Raw genomic sequence first — 21051 nt, forward strand, 5'->3', positions numbered from 1 at the left:
TCAACCTCTGCGGTTGTATAAAGCTGCGCCCTGCGGAGCATCTGGTTTTTAGTTGTAATTTCAGTTTTTGTTCATATGTAATCAATTATGCCATCAGGTTTACTATTTTGACAATATTATGCTATGTATGCATTTTTAACTAGACCAAGTTAAAAAATTTGTTAAAGTTATGACGTTCTCAATTTTGGCCCATTCCTTCAAAGTTTGAAAATGGATTAGCTGTCTAAAATTTCCCCAGCATAACTAGTACTCTAGAAGATAAAGAAAACACCATCTTGAAAGATCAATCAAGATTTTGTTTTACTTATTTTCAGTCAGAAGCTGCGTTGCTAAATTTTTAGTAATTGCGATGAAAGACCACCAGTTGCCAATGGTTACTGTAATGAAAGTAGAGGTTATCAGTGAGAGAAAAATTGGGCCTCTTCTCTGACCAATCAAATTAATCATAGATTTGTGAATTAAAGATGTTGCTTATTAGCTCACCTGGCCCAAAGGGCCAAGTGAGCTTTTCCCATCACTTGGCGTCCGGCGTCGTCGTCCGGCGTTAACTTTTACAAAAATCTTCTCCTCTGAAACTACTGGGCCAAATTAAACCAAACTTGGCCACAATCATCATTGGGGTATCTAGTTTAAAAAATGTGTGGCGTGACCCGGCCAACCAACCAAGATGGCCGCCATGGCTAAAAATAGAACATAGGGGTAAAATGCATATTTTGGCTTATAACTCAAAAACCAAAGCATTTAGAGCAAATCTGACATGGGGTTAAATTGTTTATCAGGTCAAGATCTTTCTGCCCTCAAATTTTCAGATGAATCCAACAATCCGTTGTTGGGTTGCTGCCCCTGAATTGGTAATTTTAGGGATTTTTTGCTGTTTTTGGTTATCTTGAATATTATTATAGATAGAGATAAACTGTAAACAGCAATAATGTTCAGCAAAGTTAGATTTACAAATAAGCCAACATGACCAAAATGGTCAGTTGACCCCTTTAGGAGTTATTGACCTTTATAGTCAATTTTTAACCATTTTTCGTAAATCTTAGAAATCTTTTACAAAAATCTTCTCCTCTGAAACTACTGGGCCAAATTAATCCAAACTTGGCCACAATCATCTTTGGGGTATCTAGTTTAAAAAATGTGTGGCGTGACCCTGCCAACAAACCAAGATGGCCGCCATGGCTAAAAATAGAACATAGGGGTAAAATGCAGTTTTTGGCTTATAACTCAAAACCCAAAGCATTTAGAGCAAATCTGACATGGGGTCAAAAGTGTTTATCAGGGTAAGATCTATCTGTACTGAAATTTTCAGATGAATCGGACAATCTGTTGTTGGGTTGCTGCCCTTGAATTGGTATTTTTAAGGAAATTTTGCTGTTTTTGGTTATTATCTTGAATATTATTATAGATAGAGATAAACTGTAAACAGCAATAATGTTCAGCAAAGTAAGATTTACAAATACGTCAACACGAACGAAATGGTCAGTTGACCCCTTTAGCAGTTATTGCCCTTTATAGTCAATTTTAACCATTTTTTCGTAAATCTTAGTAATCTTTTACAAAAATCTTCTCCTGGAAACTACTGGGCCAAATTAAACCAAACTTGGCCACAATCATCATTGGGGTATTTAGTTTAAAAAATGTGTGGCGTGACCCGGCCAACCAACCAAAATGGCTGCCACGGCTAAAAATAGAACATAGGGGGTAAAATGCAGTTTTTGGCTTATAACTCAAAAACCGAAGCATTTAGAGAAAATCTGACAGGGTTAAATTGTCTATCAGGGGAAGATCTATCTGCCCTGATATTTTCACATGGATCGGACAACCCGTTGTTAGGTTACTGCCCTGAGTTGGTAATTTTAAGGAAATTTTGCCGTTTTTTGTTATTATCTTGAATATTATTATAGATAGAGATAAACTGTAAACAGCAATAATGTTCAGCAAAACAAGATCTTCAAATAAGTTTTTCATGACCAAAATAGTCAATTGACCCCCTAAGGAGTTATTGCCCTTTATAGTTAATTTTTAACCATTTTTCATAAATTTTTGTAAATTTTTAGAAAATATTTTCCACTGTAATTACTGGGCCAAGTTCATTATAGATAGAGATAATTGTAGCAACAAGAATGTTCAGTAAAGAAAGATCTACAAACACATCACCATCACCAAAACACAATTATGTCATGAATTTATCTGTGTCCATTGTTTAATATGCACATAGACCAAGGTGAGCGACACAGGCTCTTTAGAGCCTCTAGTTGTTTAAAGAAAAATGAATAGAAAAACGTTTTAATCTGTAGTCATCTTTGTTGGAAAATTTGTTTTTCTTGTGATGGATTACTCTTTCAGTGATGTTTATTCAATGTAGGTTGAATTAGTTCATAATATAATAAAGTAGTAGGAGCCACTGGTTATGTTTATAAACAAAATCTAATACATTTAAGATTATTTGAATGAAGTTCTTAAGTGAAATAATGATTTTGATTAGATTTTGATTCTGTATTATTTATATTGTATTGTATTGGCTGACAATCAAGATGTTTACAAGTGGTTATCTTGATTGCATAATGTGCTTTACACTAAATTGATAGTAAAAAGCTAATTGCATAATTGCAGTCAATGGTTCTGGGACATTTTACTATATAGTTAGTATTGCAAAATAAAAAGTAATCAGAGTTCATTGTTAAAAGGGTTGCCACTGTTGTTTGTTTAAATGTCTATTTTAAACATATTTTTATTTGCTAAAATATGCAAAACAGATGAGACACAAGTTAGTCAAACTTATAAAATCTTGTCCAAAATTATTGACGGTGGCAATGCTTCAAAAACACAATTGTTTATTACAAAAACAATATCTGATTGTAAGAATTTGGCTCCTTGTAACCCAGGTAAAATTGCTTGAGATAATATAATCATGAATTAAATCATAAATAATTTTATTTTACAGTATACATCATGGAATTTCATACCTAAAAATCTGTTTGAACAGTTTAGAAGATTAGCTAATTTCTATTTCCTTTGTGTAGGATTCATTCAGGTAATTTTCTACATATATATACATATATATCAGCATTCCCGGTAATTTTATACATATATGTAAGCTGCATACTTGTGACAATCAGAAGAGACTGATAAAGATATCACAGAATTTTAATTACTTTACACTTTCTTTGCCAGAGGGTTTTCACGATAGAATATTAAATGTGGTGTGATTATCAAGACCAAAAGACACAAAAAATAAGCAACAACAGGTCATTGTACAGCCTTCAACAAGAGAAAAGCTCATACCCAAATAGTCAGCTATCAAAGTATTAGAGATGACAAACGTAACAAGAATTCAAACGAGAACTCTAATGGCCTAGTTTATGTACAAAAAATGAACATCTCACCAACAAAAAGACACAAATCAACGTCACATGCTCAAGTCAATCTGCATCAATTAAGCAATGGTTCATGTAAAAGAAGTTTTATTTCATTTTACACTATATTCTCAATGAAAAATACAGTAAATACAAATTGGATCGCTTGATATTTTTGCTGATATAGTCAGTATAAAAAACAAAAATGCCATTATTCTATACCTTAGTACCCATGTTACAGTCTACTCAAGGTATATACAGTTATGGTGTACCTTAAATGACCTTGTATGTAAATTGTTTATTACAGTTGATTATTGACAGTCCAGTTAGTCCAGCCACTAGTATTACACCACTGGTATTTGTAGTAGTGGTTACAGCGATTAAACAGGTATACACTTTTTAACTAAAAAAATATACTTAGCCAAACTTAGGGTTTCACTTCGTCCTTTTTTCTAAAAAATACAAATGGTTGTCTGCTTTAGCCAATACATTCATACATTTATGATATTTACCTAATGGAGTGAATAAAATAGTAGATACTTTTTTTTATCAAAATTTTCGTCACACCACAAAACTTTTTAAATTAATATTTGAATTATGTACATAAAAATATGAATAATAATATATGACAGAGCGACAGAACCTTGGCTTATAAGACAGTGTAATTAAAAACAGAATGTCTTGTAACATAATGATTGACAACAGATTCTCTTTTTTTCAAGAAAATATTTAATCATGTGATTCATTACTTTTAACTAGGTAAGTTTTACATATATATTTGTCCATGGAGCAACATCATAGTTATGAATATGAAAATTTAAATTTTGCACTCATAGGTTGCAAAGATATGAAAACAGAACAATTAAAAAAATATCATGAATAATTCTCTGTGATGTCTTCTACCAAATTAAAGTTTTTTCCGGCCATCCATACTCATTTTATTATTGAAAATAAAATGTACAGCCTTCAACAAGAGAAAAATAAATGTCAACTAAATACATATTATACTTTTGAAAACAGTTTAACTTGATCAAGGGTCTTTTTTGTGCTGTATCTGAAAGGAAAACATTTGAAAAATAAGCTTGATTAAATGTTTATACAAAAAAAGAAAATAAGACCTAGATAGTATGTGTTAAACAACATTATATAAACAACGCATAGCTCACATGGTGATAGAGAAGATTGTTACCCTGAGAAAACATTGTCAATGGAGGATAATTCAAGGTTGACAATGTTTTTTTAAGGGGAAACAATCTGCTCTAGCACCCTCTCTGCTATGTGTTATTTAATTCATTATACTGTTCTTTTGTTATTGTCATTATCATCTGTTAAATTGACAGTATCTTTACTATGATATAATGAACAGAACAAAGTTACAAACAACAAAGGTAAAGCTTATTTATCATTTTAACAGTCTAGGAGAGAGTTCTGACATTGTCTTCAAAACTATGGACAATTCGTTATCATTTTCATATATGTCTTCACAATGGTGTGACCTTCAATAAATTGTCTCCTTCTGAGCCATGCCATAGAGTAAATTATCTCCCGCCTATTAACCAATCAAAATCTGTCATTTTAAGTGAAATACATGTATATTAATATAATCTTCGGATTCAAAAATTTTCTATGAGAGGTCATTGAAATTTTTGTTAGATGACAGCATTTTCTCTATACTTGAATGTTTTGAAGCTTGAACTAATGTAAAGGTTGTAGTTGATTGTTGAACTCAGGATATTGTTTGTTTTTTTGTCATTGGGTTGCTTCATCATCTTTTATTGAAAGTAATTGTTTCACAATACCAATGAATTACAAAAAATACTGATCAATGAAATGCTGGAAAATCCTTTAAACATGTCAACCATAAGAGTCTTATAAAATTGTATTATTTGTAGGGTTATGAGGATCGGCTGAGGCATAAAGCTGACAATGAAGTTAATAACAGAGAGGCATATGTTGTCAGAGATGGCAAGGTGGCACAAGTTAAATCTATGGATATCACGGTAATTAAACTCTCAATCAATCAATAGAAAAGAATTTATTTTGGTTGCACATTTAATCTTGGCCTTAGGATAAAACATGTATTTTTAGGAGATCTGTGGTTTGAAATGCCTGGTTTCAAAATATTTCTTGAAAAGGGTAGGATCACTGAACAATAGCTTACAGTACATCTAGTGTAATTTAAAAACTTGTATCTTTAAAATGGGAATATTTCAAATTTTCATAACATTTTTCTCAGCCCCTTCAAATAGTTTCCTTCTAAATGACAGTTAAAAAAAAAATATAGTGAAAAATAGCCTGTTGTGTTTGTTTTATAGTTTAAAATTGTGTTCAATGGACTATGTAATTGTCTTTTAATTAAATTGGGATGGTTTTTACATGTCATATAATTAAAACACAATTATTTTAAAGTTTATGATTTTATCATTAGGAAATAACCTTAATTTTAATCTAATTTTAAAGTCTTCCTTGTAATTTTAAAGTTTAAACAATATGTAAATTAGGGGAATATTTGTTGTACACTTCATAAAATATTTGCTTACTTATTAAAGATTGGTAATTTTTAGTTAAGTATGATATCTTGACATGTCATGATGCATTTTATTTTTGTGAGACCATAAAAGTTCATGATCTATATCAGGCCTGCCTATATCATTGTCATATCAACCTTTTTAACAAATCACCTGGTTATTAATCTACCTGTAATCTACCTGTGTGGGTTTTACTTATCATATCTGTTATCTTGATATAATTTAAAAGGTACAAATGTCATGTACATATAATTTCTCTGTCGTAACATATTTATTCAGAGGTGGACCCAGAGGGGGCACATGACACCCCCTGAGGTTAACAAAGATGGTGCACAATCTAGAGCATAATTACCAATTTAAACAACTAACAATATACTTATCATTCTATTAATTTCCATCCAATTGATTTATCTTAAGGCAAAAAACATATACCTTAAAATGTTTTTTTTACAAAAAAATTTGTAATTACAGACCATTGCTTTAATACAGAGGAGGGAAAATGAAAACAATTTTCTGTGTTTTCTTCCTTTAGTTTTATCTATTTATATTTGAAATATTTAACTGTTATTCCAATTAATTTGTCAATCGTTCTGATTATTATCAAAATTCGTAATCCTGTACCCAAGGCTTCATGCCTGTTCTCACATTTTTAGCTCACCTGGCCCAAAGGGCCAAGTGAGCTTTTGTCATCAATTGGCGTTCGGCGTCTGTCGTCTGGCGTCGTTAACTTTTACAAAAATCTTCTCCTCTGAAACTAGTTGACCAAATTTAACCAAACTTGGCCACAATCATCATTGGGGTATCTAGTTTAAAAAATGTGTCTGCTGACCCAGCCAACCAACCAAGATGGTTGTTATGGCTAAAAATAGAACATAGGGGTAAAATGTAGATTTTGGCTTTTATCTCTGAAATCAAAGCATTAAGAGCAAATCTGCCAGTGAAAAATTGTTTATCAGGTCAAGATCTATCTGCCCTGAAATTTTCAGATGAATTGGACAACCTGTTATTGGGTTGCTGCCCCTAAATTGGTAATTTTAAGGAAATTTTGCCATTTTTGGTTATAATCTTGAATATTATTATAGATAGAGATAAAATGTAAATAACAATAATGTTCAACAAAGTAAGATCTACAAAAAAGTCAACATGACCAAATTTATCAGTTGACCCCTTAAGGAGTTATTGCCCTTTATAGTCAATTTTTTTACAATTTTTTGTAAATTTATGTAATCTTTTACAAAAATTTTCTCCTCTGGCATGGGGTAATATTGTTCATCAAGTGAAAATCTTTCTGCCCTGATACTTTTAAATGAATCGGACAACCGGTTGTTGGGTTGCTGCCACAAAATAAGTAATTTGAAGGAAATTTTGCAGATTTTGGTTATTATCTTGAATATTATTATAGAAAGAGATAAAATGTAAATAGCGATAATATTAAGCAAAGTAAGATCTACAAATAAGTCAACATGACCAAATTTATCAGTTGACCCCTTAAGGAGTTATTGCCCTTTATGGTCAATTTTGACCAATTTTTCGTAAAATTTTGTAATCTTTTACAAAAATTTTCTCTTCTGAAACTACTAGGACAAATTTAACCAATCTTGTCCACAATCATCATTAGGGTATCTAGTTTAAAAAATGTGTCCGATGACCCCACCTGCTAACCAAGATGGACTACATGGCTAAAAATAGAACATAGTTTGGCTCATATCTCTGAAACCAAAGCATTTAGAGCAAATCTAACATGATGAATTGTTAATTTGGTCAAGACCTTTCTGTCATGAAATTTTCAGACCAATCAGGCAACCCGTTGTTGGGTTGCTGCCCCTGAATTGGTTATTTTAAGAACATTTTGCAGCTTTTGGTTATTATCTTGAATATTATTATAGATAGAGATAAACTGTAAACAGCAAATAATGTACAGCAAAGTAAGACCTTCAAATTAGTCAACATGATCAAAATTGTCGATTTACCCCTTAAGGAGTTATTGCCCTTTATAGTCAATTTTTAACAATTTTCATAAATTTTGTATATTTTGTAAATTTTTACAAAATATTTTATCTACTAATCCGAGTTCATTATAGATAGAGATAATTGTAAGCAGCAAGAATGTTCAGTAAAGTAAGATCTACAAACACATCACCATCACCAAAACACAATTTTGTCATGAATCCATCTGTGTCCTTCGTTTATGATATGCACATAGACTAAGGTGAGCGACGCAGGCTCTTTGTAACCTCTAGTTTCTGTGGGTTGTGTAAATGTATATCGGTTAAGATTCAGACAAATGTCTGTGTCCTTTACCACCCTCTTTATAATTTTCTTCAAATTTTGACCTAATTTGTTTACATTTTTTGAATTTCCACTTTCCATTTTCTTAAGGAAAACACAAATCAGCCCAGACCTAACTACGAACAAATGGACCTAGCATGTCATGAAAACCTAAAACTGATCTTGATTATAATTAATTGTTTATACAAGCAGGTTTTCTCCAAAATTGTGGTGGTATTTCTTGCAAAATAAAAAAAGTCAACACTGAGAGCATTAAGAAATGCAACAAGTTTGATTTTCCCAACAGCCATATCATTCTAGAATTGTCTGCAATTGATATGATAACCATTTGCAAAAGTGGGCATTCAAATAGTGAGCTAATGTTCCTGAAAATGTATTTACATATGACAATAAGGTGGAAATGACTAAATGGATTATCACTGAAGCATGTGCATTATAATTTACCCCAAGACCTTGTTATGATTGTTTACATTTTTGCCCACAGACATCAAAGACAAATGATAGTGAGGATAATAGATGACTGTTGAATGTCCAGTGGCAAATTAAATGCATATTTAGGACTACAACATGTTTATGTGATATGATATAAATGGAACATCACTTAGGGTCTACTTTTGTGACATGCTAATTCACAATGAAATAGTCTGCTGGAATACATATTGACCTTACCAATCACATTCCGTTTACAAGCCTTCAAGTTTTTGCTCATACACCTACATTAATGCTACATTCTAAGCAAAGAATCAGCAAATACCAATTTTCCAGTCTTTGCTTTAACCATCAATGGTAAAACCCTTTATCTCCTGTACTCAAGGCAGCATGCTACCACAAAACCACCCAGGCTGTCAATTAAACATTGGAATCTAAATTTGTTACAGTTTTCAGATCTGCCCCTGTCATTAGCTCTATCAAATCTATTGTTTATACTGTGATAACTTGGAGTAAGTCAATGCATTAGATTAAATGAAATGGAAAATGATAAGATAAGATAAATGATTCTACCTCTGCAGTTCACTATGAAAAAGAAGTTCTCAAACATAATAGCATGTAAAGAGAAAAGTGTGGTGAGACCCTGTCTTGTATTATATCAATAGTTTTAATGAGAAAAATATAAATGAGAAACAAATATGTAAATCTAAGTGATTACTGTGTAACATAGCAAACAAATACATTTCACAAATCATGTTACACAAACCAGCCAGGCAAAACACTTGAATTAATTTGTTTTGAAAAATATGGTTAGATTACAGGGAGAACATGTTTCAGTGACTTTGAATTAATTAAGGAAACTTTAATAATAGTTTATTTTGATAGGAACTACTCCTGATAGATTGATGATATTTTGTATGAAGTTGTATTACAATCGGTTCATATCAGTTTGGTGAATACATTGTATTTTTAGGCTCTGCTCCCTAAGTCATTGTCCAGTGACATTGAATTAATTTTTTTTTTTTATTAATGGGGAAATACATTTATAGTGGTTGCAAACATACTTTTTGTAACCCATGCCCTATCAAAAAATAATAAAGTAGTAAAAATAGCAAGTATGCAAATATTTATTTCTTATAATATCATGTGCAATTATTTATATGTTATACTTTACTTATTTTCCCATAATCCAGAGCCAGTTAGGACACATCTGTTTTATGATCAATATATATAATTTTCACATGTGCAGATATATATATTCATTAAATAAAATAATAAAATACGGTTCCATTCTATCGATTTCATCCTTCCATTGGGACTCTTCAGGATAACTGATGTAGTGTCGCTATAGGCGACGTCGTTAAGGAGGTTTATGACGTTCCGTCATTGTTCGTTATTAAAAGTTCTCGGGATTTAATTTTGATCGGAACGTTGTTATGAAATAACGTTCCATCTCTTTTCTATACGCTTCATCCCGTCTACATTTAAAAATAGGCATTATTTGAAAATGCTTTTTACCACAAATGTCAAGATGGGCACTAATTGGCGAATTTCTGTATTGTGGGTGTTTTATTTGTTCTTTGTGAACTCGCACCCGTTCACAGAGGCTATTCCCGGTCTGTCCAATATAATTTTCGTGGCAACCAGGACATGTGACGCAGTAAATAAGGTTTGTTGTCTTACATGTCATATTGGCGTTCACATGAAATTTTTTGCCATCTTTAAATGATTTCATTTTACCCGTTTCTAAATATTTCGTATCTTGGCCACAAACACCGCATCTTGAATCTCCGCAAGACTTTATTTCAAAGTCATTAACCTTCGGTTCGAACCGAGCTCTGGTTAAGTGTATATATATATATGTAAAGAGAGTCATGGAGGGTCAAGTTTGTTACTGCTGAGATACATTGTATGGGTTATTAATACTTTTAAATAACTTTAATATTTTGTACCTTCCTCTGTCTTCACTCATTAGCCTTTCTTCAAAATTACTGGAATAGCCTAAAATTGTCATGCCAAAAACCTACATGAACCCAAGTATTACTTAGTAGATTCTTACCATTAGATACACCTTATGTAGAAAAGTTTAACAATGACAGAATATAAGAATGAGCTTTAGGATGCCCATTTTTTTTACATGTTTAACCTAAACTTGTCCAAAATAAATGGGGGTTGTTTATCATTTGTTAAGCCCTTGAAATCCATAATAAATCACCTGTTGTAATAATCTAGTTCAGCACAAATCACCTGTTGCTGTAGATAACTATAGACAGGTGTAAATGGTTGCCAAGTAATGAACAAATCTGAAATGATCATCAAACATGATTTTTATCTAAAACTGTTTGTTTTATCAATCTTCATGATAGATATCAAGTGTATTGGGTAATCAAGAGAATATGTATCCCTGTTATATATCAATGATAAGTAATAACCTAGAGGAATCCTTTATTTGATTCATTGATTTCATCATATATCTTTAGGTTTTGCATCTATGATTTGAATCATAGATGATTGGGGCAATGACAAGATCAACTGTCAAGAAAGCAAATTATTGCACATAAAATTTACAGATTTAGAAAGTGATTAATTGGTTTTGTATTGAAATTTGTCTTTTAAAGGTATATTATATGATATCTTTATTATAATTTTAAATTATAGATAAAGTCATCATTTTGTGAAAAGGGTACGTTTGTCTGTTTTTATTGAAATGATAAATGATTGTTCCCTTGGTATGTTCTTTATCTTTTTAATCCATCTTTTTCTTCAAATACAATCTAATCTGTAATGATAGTAGATAGTTTCAATTTTTTCCCCAGAATATTTTCAGTTGACTAGGAAACTAATATTATAGGCCAAACAGTCCAATTGTGTCCATAGTATAGTCAAGTAGTATCATTGGATATAATAATAATAGAGTTAACAAACATTTTTGCAACTCATATGTTATTTAAAAAAATGATAGTGGTCACTAATAATAACTTGACCAATCAACTTAATAGTAACAGTAATATGTTGAATTAGATACATGTAGTTTTAAAAATACACTCATTTGATACATAACTTTGATATTTCCTTTGTTATTATCACTGTTCAAAGGGAAGTAATAGAGATTAAATATTTCTTTTTAAGGTTGGTGATATAGTAAAAGTCAAGTTAAACCACAGCTTTCCATGTGATCTGGTATTGTTATCATCACATGATCCAGAAGGAAAATGTTATGTTACCACAGCAAATCTGGATGGAGAAACCAATCTAAAGGTAGACAACTACCTAATTTGATATTACCAATCAATTTCAGGATGATGTCTAAAACAATGTACACCGTATTAGACATGCCCATTAACATTCTGAAAAGTATATGAAAAATGTACTCTTAAAAAAAAAACAGTATAGTTAGATCTACCCACAGATGTTGAAGGGTTGTGAATTATTTGCCAGCACAACATTATTTCTGACCGTGTCTGTTGCAAATCATAAGCCTATTAATACATATCCAGAAGGTTGTCAGTTAACTTCTGTTTTATGCAAATCATGAGTCAAGAGCAACGTTGTGATTATTTAATGTTAGATATTAAGGCCAAAGCATATAATGAATGAAAAGAGAATATTTCCTACACAACCGCATGTACCGGTATTTGAAGATAAACCTAAAGACTCTTAAAGTGAACACTAAATTCTAACTTCTATGAAAGATGTATAGATTTTATAGGTTTAGTAGATAATGAATTATCTTTAGAATATAAACTATTGATTAAATATTTAAAATTTTAATATTTTCTATATTTTGTATTTAGACTCATTTTAGTATACCAGATACCAAACACTACCAGACGGATGAAGATTTTGGTTCTTTACATGCTATGATAGAATGTCAACAGCCCATGCCAGATCTCTACAAGTTTGTAGGCAGAATGACAGTACACAAAAATAGTGAAAATGTTATGAAGCCACTGGGACCAGAAAATTTGTTACTTAGGGGTGCCAGACTTAAAAATACACCTTATGTTTATGGTGAGAATATTGATTTTTAAAGTATTTTGAGACTGAAATAGTTGTCTTATGTAGTACATCATTTACGTTGTAATGGTCTTTTTTAATCAACATTTTGTAATTCAAATTGTCAGTAATGATAATAAACCATTTCAAATTTGTCATTATGAAATAAAAACTATAATATTTTTAAATCAAATAAGCCTCTGAAGATATGAAGCAGTTATGGGCAAAAATCTGTTCATCTACAACCAACTTTAGAAGGCAGTAATGTATTTTCTAGTGACATAAACAAGACCAGAGGCCATTTATACTGATTATTACTTCTTGTAAATGTTGTTCTCATAACAGAAGGGGAGAAGAATAGTGTTTCTAGAGTTTTATTTGCAGGTTGTGCAGTATATACGGGTTCACAGACAAAGATGGCCTTAAATTCTAAAGCTAAATCTACCAAATTCTCTAGAGTTGAAAGGTAAATAAGAATAAAGAAATAACAGAACAGCATTTGAGTATTTTACTGTGACATGGAACATTTTTTTATTATTGTACGATTCACCTCATAAAAGATGCTAAAATTGCAATGGAGGAAAGGTTGTGGTGCCTAATTATTCCATGTGGTACATTATCAACCAATAAAAAGTAAATTTGACCATTTATTTGTGGCTTATATCAAAAACCATCAGAACTAGATGTGCCTTAAAAATTTTAGCCAATTTAGTGAAACGAAATTGTCATCACTATTTTTGGAATAAATTAACCTTACATTATATCATTGTTGAATGTCATTGTTGAATCCACACCTGATAGGGTGAAACAAATAATAAAAAAAAAAATGAAATTGATTTGTTTCATGTTCAAGACTTACCATGATACAGTGAAACCTGATTAAACCGAACCCTGAATAAACTGGAAACCTGTCTAATCCAAACTTGTTCTGAAGACCAATCATATCACATTATATGCATTGTGAACCTGATGAAAACGAATACCTGCCAAAACCGAGCAAAATCTCAAGTCCCGAAAGGGTTTGGTTTAGTCCAGTTTTACTGTACTAGAAAACACTCATTCAAATGATGAGCATGTTGCCCTCTATTCACCCCTTATCTAAATATTGTTTTCTTGTTGTTGCAGGGGACTCAACACATTCCTATTGGCTTTCATTGGGATATTACTAACTGAAGCTTTAATATCAACAATTCTGAAGTATTGGTATGTCAGACAGGACTTCATGCAGAACTCATGGTACCTCCCTACTATTAAGGAGGAGAAAAAGTTAACAGTAAGTACATCCAATACTGAATTACAGGGGTGTATCCAGCTATTTTTAAAAGGGAGGGATTCCCAACCGCTGATAGAGGGGGGTCCAACTATATGTCACTATTCAAATACATTGATTGTCCCCACAAAAGGGGGATTCCAACCCTAGGAACCCCCACTGGATCTTCCACTGAACAACTTCCAACTAGGGTACCTGACACTGTAATATTATGTATTTCTAAGACTTAAACAGTATTTACACTAGGAAATACAAATATGAGTTTTATGTTTATGTGCATGAATAATATTGAAGGCACTCTTTCATTGATATGGAAACCTGTTATGTTATTTTTTCACTTTGTCCTCTTAAAATTATGGGACATAAATAGTTCATAAATAATAAATAAAGTTTGTTCAGTCAAATATTTACACTATTTTCACATAATGTTTGGCTTAAACATTTTGTTGTTGCTGAGATTATGGTGTTTTTAGTCTTCAATTTTAATTATTAGAGTCTTACAATCAATCAATCAAGTTGTTCTAAGTGCCTTTTTGTTATTTCTGTCATCAAGATGATCTCCAATTCACCTATTTTCAAATCTCTTATTTATTTCTAACTATTTATATTATTAATCTCATCCTAAAATAGATGAGTTAGTTGTAGATGGAAGGAGCTTAAGATTTCATTGTAAGATATACTTATTTTTTGTCAGACTGGTAAAGCAAAACGATATCTACTATGATAGAATTCAAATTAATTATTAGTGAAACTCTTTTTTAAAAAAACATATCTTTGCCATTTTAATTACTGAAAATTCACAAATTATTGCCTGCATTTATTATTGCGATTTTGTCATTTTAGACTAAAAGGGATTTTAATTTTTGCTATATTGAGAAAAATACTGTTTGATTTATATAAGATATTTCAAAATGCGAGTTTAAATTATTGCGATTAAAACCCTGTTGCATTTTTTGCAATAATAAAAACATTGTAATAATTTCTGAATTTACAGTAATTAATAGAAACTTTTAATTTATTCTGTACATTGAAAATAAACATAGCATTCACTTTCCATCTGAATACTCTGTAGGAGAAAAATATAAAACATACTGTAAATTCAGAAGTTATTGCTTGCATTTATTATTGCGATTTTTGTCGAGCCTGCAACTTTAGTTATAGAAAGCTTGACATAGGGATATTGATCCGGTGGCGGTGTTAGCTAACTTCTGTAAAGCTTTATATTTTAGAAAGTGGAAGACATGGATGCTTCATACTTTGTATATAGATGCCTCATAGTACGAAGTTTCCGTCAGTCACATGTCCAATGTCCTTGACCTCATTTTCATGGTCCAGTGACTATTTGAAAAAAAGTTAAGATTTTTTGTAATGTTCAATTCTCTCTTATTATAAGTAATAGGATAACTATATTTGGTATGTGCGTACCTTGCAAGGTCCTCATGCCTGTCAGACAGTTTTCACTTGACCTCGACCTCATTTCATGGATCAGTGAACAAGGTGAAGTTTTGGTGGTCAAGTCCATATCTCAGATATACTATAAGCAATAGGTCTTGTATATTCAGTGTATGGAAGGACTGTATGGTGTTCATGTCCAACTGGCAGGTGTCATCTGACCTTGACCTCATTTTCATGGTTCAGTGCACATGGTTATAGTTAAGTTTTTTGTGTTTTGGTCTTGTTTTCTAATACTATATGCAATAGGTCAACTATATTTGTTGTGTGGAGGAATTCTTAGCTGTACATATGCCTGCCTGGCAGGGTTCGTCTGACATTGACTTTATTTTCATGGTTCATTGGTCAATGTTTAGTTTTCTTGGTTTATGTTAAGTTTATGTGACAGTTGTGATAAAGCTTTATATTTAGGACTATCAATACAATATCAATGATTAGTAAAGAAGGCGAGACATGTCAGTGTGTGCACTCTTGTGTCATTTAAGACTAAAATGAGATTTTAATTTCTGCGAAATTGAGAAAATCCTGTTTAATTGATATAAAAAATTTTAAAATGTGAGTTTAAATTATTGCGATTATAACTCTGTCACATTTTTCACAATAATGAAAAAAATATCAATAATTTCTGAATTTCAATATTTGATGTTAGTTTACGGTTAATTAAAATTTTCATCAAAGTGATTATGGAAAAAAACACTGATAAACAAAACTTATGATAAATAAAAACTTGCTGAAATTAACTTTTAGCATTATACATATTTGATAAGCTATTATTACTTAAACTCTATTAAATCAAACCTATTTCATATGAGAACAATGTCGTAGCTCCTTTCTTTGTTTATTTCAGGTAAAGTCAGCTTTACAAGATTTCCTGGCTTTTATGGTGCTATATAACTATATCATACCTATATCATTATATGTTACTGTAGGTAAGTTCTGTGTACTTATAAAATACTTACACTATTAGAAAGTCAGAAATTCAGGGGTTGTTGTTGTTCCAGGTCTATCATGGTTTTTTTTTTTTGGTAAATAGTTTTGTTTGTTAAATCTCAGCTGTGAAAGTTTCTCAATTGAATTGTAACATATTTTTCATGTCATGACCTTTTATAGCAGACCACACAGAATGTCCATCTGTAACACAACTTTAAGAAATGAAAGACCATGTATCGCCACCAAACTTAAATATTGTGGATTCATTATTGTTTGTGCAATACCAATTTTCAAGGATTTCTTTCAACGAAGTACAAATTTATTATAGGTTACAGAATATTGAAGGTTTATTTTATAGGATCTTATAAAAATGTGTGATGTAGAGTATATTGATGTTTAAGTATTTTTAATTGTTTTTGTCAACAGAGGTACAGAAGTTTGTAGGTTCCATGTTTATAGGATGGGACCTTGAGATGTATGACGAGGAGAATGACCAGCCTGCTAAAGCTAATACTTCTGATCTTAATGAAGAACTGGGCCAGGTTAGAATTAAAATATTGAATTGAATTGAATTATTATCACATCTAATGTTGTCCGTGAATTTACTCATGAACCGTTCAACCAAAGCTTTTAGAATTTTGATATGTTGTTACTGACAACAAAATGGAAGTCATGTTCAATAATGACGAATTTGACTTTTACCGTTCAGGAGTAATGGTTCTTGAAAGATTGAAAAATGGCATTTCCAGTTGTGTCCATGCATTTACTAATAAACCTTTCAACCAAAGCTTTTAAAACTTTTATATGTTGTTACTGATAACAAAACGAAGGTCAAGTTCATTAACGATGATTCTGACTTTTGCCGTTCAGGACACAAATAAATGTTAATAAATCCAGTTTGCTGTCGCTTTGACAGCCTCTCGAATTTCATCAAATGCATTTCACTATCAGACTTACAGAAAGGTGAGACATTTCTCTGTATTAACAGTTAAGAAATGTTAGACCAAAATGCCATAGTAAGGTTATTACAGAGGTTTTATGGCTTACTGAACGTTGAAATGTAATGGTGCAAAATTAACACAGTTTTATGATAAAATTTTCAGTTACGTTTTTTTTTTTTTTTTTTTGCCATGAAGTTTTGCTAGCCTTAACTTTAATCTTAGTACACATAGGAACTTTAAATTTAGGACTCATAAGAACTTTGGACTTTAGACAGAGTAGGGAGTAGGGAGCTTGACTTTGTTTTGGACTTTATTGAGCAGAAATATGTGCAAATCTAAACAGATCATTTTTGAGAGTGCAAAATTCAATGCATTATTTTCGAACTCCTTTATCAATTCAATCAGACAAAAAGACAATAAATAAATAGTGTCATAAAAAGGTTCTTTAAAGGTTATGAGAATTTGTAATATTGGCAAAATATCGCATGAAAGGCATTATTATGATCATCAATTCTTTCTAAACTCTCCTTGTCGGGTCTTCACTTCTCCCTGTTTAGTTGGAAGAAGAAACTACTTTCCTCTATAATTAAGAAGTGTGGTAACCCATGTTGACTACCTATAAATGCACATATATTTTTATTGGACCCAGTAGTCTTGTCTTTATACATGGATATATGGTACAGCATGTAGCATTGTCCTGTTTTTGTTTATAGTTCGCCCATTAAAGAAAGGTTACACTTAAACTAATACAAATGATGTAATTTAATTTTAGGTAGAGTATCTGTTTACTGATAAGACTGGTACCTTGACAGAGAATGATATGCAGTTTAGGCAGTGCTCTATACACGGCCAGAAATATGAAGAAGTGGGAGGAATGCTGTGTAAAATGTCCCTGTCGGGAGCACAGAGTATGCCTGTACATAAACTTACAGTAAGGACATAATCAGTTTGGTTTCATTGAAAAAGGTTGATTCAATAGAAGAAACAAAAAGTCATCTTTAAGTTTCTGAGAAAATAGCTAATTTGGATAGTATATATAAATAAAACTCATGGTTATGACTACAACAATGAAATTTAAAGAAAATAATTTGCATACAAAATTCTAGATACTGTTGTAGTATGCATAGCACAGTTTGTGAATAGAAGAAGGGTTATAGGTCATAGAAAATGGATGATAATATTCATACTAAATTTGCTACCATATTAGTAAGACCGACAAGGATTTGACAGCTGATATATGTATGAGAACTTATAAAAATAATGTGTTCTGTATGGTAGGAAAATGGATGCTGGACGGTAATTAATTTCCTTATAGCATCAGCAATCCTAAATAGCTTCAATGCTTTACACATTAAATTTTGACCTTGTAAGATGAAAATAATTGATGCATTATTCCTACACACTTCTTTTATTTGTTAGATATCAGTAGGAAGGTAAACAAATGTTGTATTTTGTATTTCAGATCTATAATATATTTCATTGAGTTTCTCAACAACAAAAAATCAATTATAGATTAATATATAATTTATAAAAACTTCATTTTGATTTCTTATTGATTGCTCTAAGCATGCTTTTTTAACAACATTTGTCTTTGCACATGATTTTATTGTCTCTTCTTTAGTTTCTTAAAAGTTAACATAGTAAATAGTCAAATTCAGGTATAATTTTGATATGAATATATGTATATTTGAGTTTAAACATTTCATTATGATCAGTATATTAATGTTATTATCAGAAAATGATCATGCCTGTGGTTGATATTGTTTGAGCAATACTCCCATAATTATTGATGATTTGATTTTCAATATATGTTGTAAATTTAAGTTGAATCAGTTACAGTTTTTATGCCCCACATAGGGGCATTATGTTTTCTGGTCTGTGCGTCCGTTCGTCCGTTCGTTCGTCCGTTCGTTCGTCCGTCTGTCCCGCTTCAGGTTAAAGTTTTTGGTCGAGGTAGTTTTTGATGAAGTTGAAGTCCAATCGACTTCAAACTTGGTACACATGTTCCCTATGATATGATCTTTCTAATTTTAAAGCCAAATTAAACTTTTGACCCCAATTTCACGGTCCACTGAACATAGAAAATGAAAGTGCATGTTTCAGGTTAAAGTTTTTCAGGTTAAAGTTTTTGGTCAAGGTAGTTTTTGATGAAGTTGAAGTCCAATCAACTTGAAACTTAGTACACATGTTCCTTATGATATGATCTTTCTAATTTTAAAGCCAAATTAAACTTTTGACCCCAATTTCACGGTCCACTGAACATAGAAAATGAAAGTGCATGTTTCAGGTTAAAGTTTTTCAGGTTAAAGTTTTTGGTCAAGGTAGTTTTTGATGAAGTTGAAGTCCAATCAACTTGAAACTTAGTACACATGTTCCTTATGATATGATCTTTCTAATTTTAAAGCCAAATTAAACTTTTGACCCCAATTTCACGGTCCACTGAACATAGAAAATGAAAGTGCATGTTTCAGGTTAAAGTTTTTGGTCAAGGTAGTTTTTGATGAAGTTGAAGTCCAATCAACTTGAAACTTAGTACACATGTTCCCTATGATATTATCTTTCTAATTTTAATGCCTAATTATATTTTTTATCCAATTTCATGCTCCATTGAACATGGAAAATGATAGTGTGAGTGGGGCATCCGTGTACTTTGGACACATTCTTGTTGTTTTTTTATTTGTTATTTAATGTAAGTTATAAATGAAGTAGTGCGAATACATTGAATATCAAGTACCATTGTAAATCACTCAGAAACATAACATTGACTTGAAATGTGTCCTCACCTCACCTCAACTTCACTATCACCTACTCAGTTATCTCCCTTCACACAGTACATGTCTACAGCAATTCTTACCTATTTGTTCTGAAAAAGCAGTTAAAACAGTAGTCCAGAAATAACAGATTTTCCCATTTAATGATATAATGTTTCATGAGATAATAAAAAAGAACAAATCTTTTGAATAATATTTAAAACCTGAATAGGTGTGAACAATGGTATGAGTAATGGTATCCTATCATTCAAATATTTTCCTACATTTAATCACTTAATAGAATCAAGTGTTTAAATATGATCATGGTAAAGCTATGAATTTAGAATATTGCTGATAATCCTAGCTACCATTTGAAATATGAATGAAATCCATCTATATTTTTTGACAGCCAGAAATAGAAGAATTTTTTGCCTTACTTGCCTTATGTCATACAGTACGTGTGGATCACCCTGAGATGCATCAGACAGGGGCAGCCTATGTTTATAGTCACACTGGTATGGAGTATGAGTACCAGTCATCCTCACCTGATGAAAAGGCTTTTGTAGAGGCTTGTAGAAGGTCAGTAGATTTTGTAGAGGCTTGTAGAAGGTCAGTAGATTTTGTAGAGGCTTGTAGAAGGTCAGTAGATTTTGTAGAGGCTTGTAGAAGGTCAATAGATTTTGTAGAGGCTTGTAGAAGGTCAGTAGATTTTGTAGAGGCTTGTAGAAGGTCAATAGATTTTGTAGAGGCTTGTAGAAGGTCAGTAGATTTTGTAGAGGCTTGTAGAAGGTCAGTAGATTTTGTAGAGGCTTGTAGAAGGTCAGTAGATTTTGTAGAGGCTTGTAGAAGGTCAATAGATTTTATTTATCATATGGACTATTTTATGTGTCGAAAAACCTTGATCTATAATGGTTTACTTTTAACAAAGAAGTACAAAAAAGGATATATATCAAATTTAACAAACTAAATCAAATAATGGAACAATAACATAATGGCGGGATATTTAAAAGTCCTGGATTATTTACAAATAATTACTTGGATGGAGAGTTGTCTCATTGACACTCATATTACATCTTCTTATATTTATTTGAAAACCAGATATATCTTATA

At 31.4% G+C, this 21051-nt stretch overlaps 1 protein-coding gene across 13 annotated transcripts in view; it reads left to right on the plus strand.

The window, feature by feature from the left end:
• Positions 1-21051, plus strand: part of LOC143067375 (phospholipid-transporting ATPase IF-like) — a 78840-nt gene that overhangs the window by 18024 nt on the left and 39765 nt on the right. For 12 of the 13 annotated variants that reach the window (XR_012975934.1, XM_076240590.1, XM_076240596.1 and 9 more), the window contains exons 3-14: positions 2945-3034; positions 3664-3744; positions 5249-5356; positions 11732-11860; positions 12397-12613; positions 12983-13064; positions 13724-13871; positions 16168-16249; positions 16677-16792; positions 17964-18122; positions 18470-18487; positions 20351-20520. Coding sequence is in view for 12 of the 13 variants with exons in the window: in XM_076240590.1 (XP_076096705.1) it covers positions 2945-3034; positions 3664-3744; positions 5249-5356; positions 11732-11860; positions 12397-12613; positions 12983-13064; positions 13724-13871; positions 16168-16249; positions 16677-16792; positions 17964-18122; positions 18470-18487; positions 20351-20520 (1400 nt within the window). In the remaining variant the exon portion in view is untranslated. The remainder of the gene's footprint in view (positions 1-2944; positions 3035-3663; positions 3745-5248; positions 5357-11731; positions 11861-12396; positions 12614-12982; positions 13065-13723; positions 13872-16167; positions 16250-16676; positions 16793-17963; positions 18123-18469; positions 18488-20350; positions 20521-21051) is intronic. The other variant, XM_076240591.1, reaches the window with a different exon arrangement.

Source organism: Mytilus galloprovincialis, chromosome 3, assembly GCF_965363235.1.
Source record: "Mytilus galloprovincialis chromosome 3, xbMytGall1.hap1.1, whole genome shotgun sequence".
In the NCBI taxonomy this organism is placed as follows: domain Eukaryota; kingdom Metazoa; phylum Mollusca; class Bivalvia; order Mytilida; family Mytilidae; genus Mytilus; species Mytilus galloprovincialis.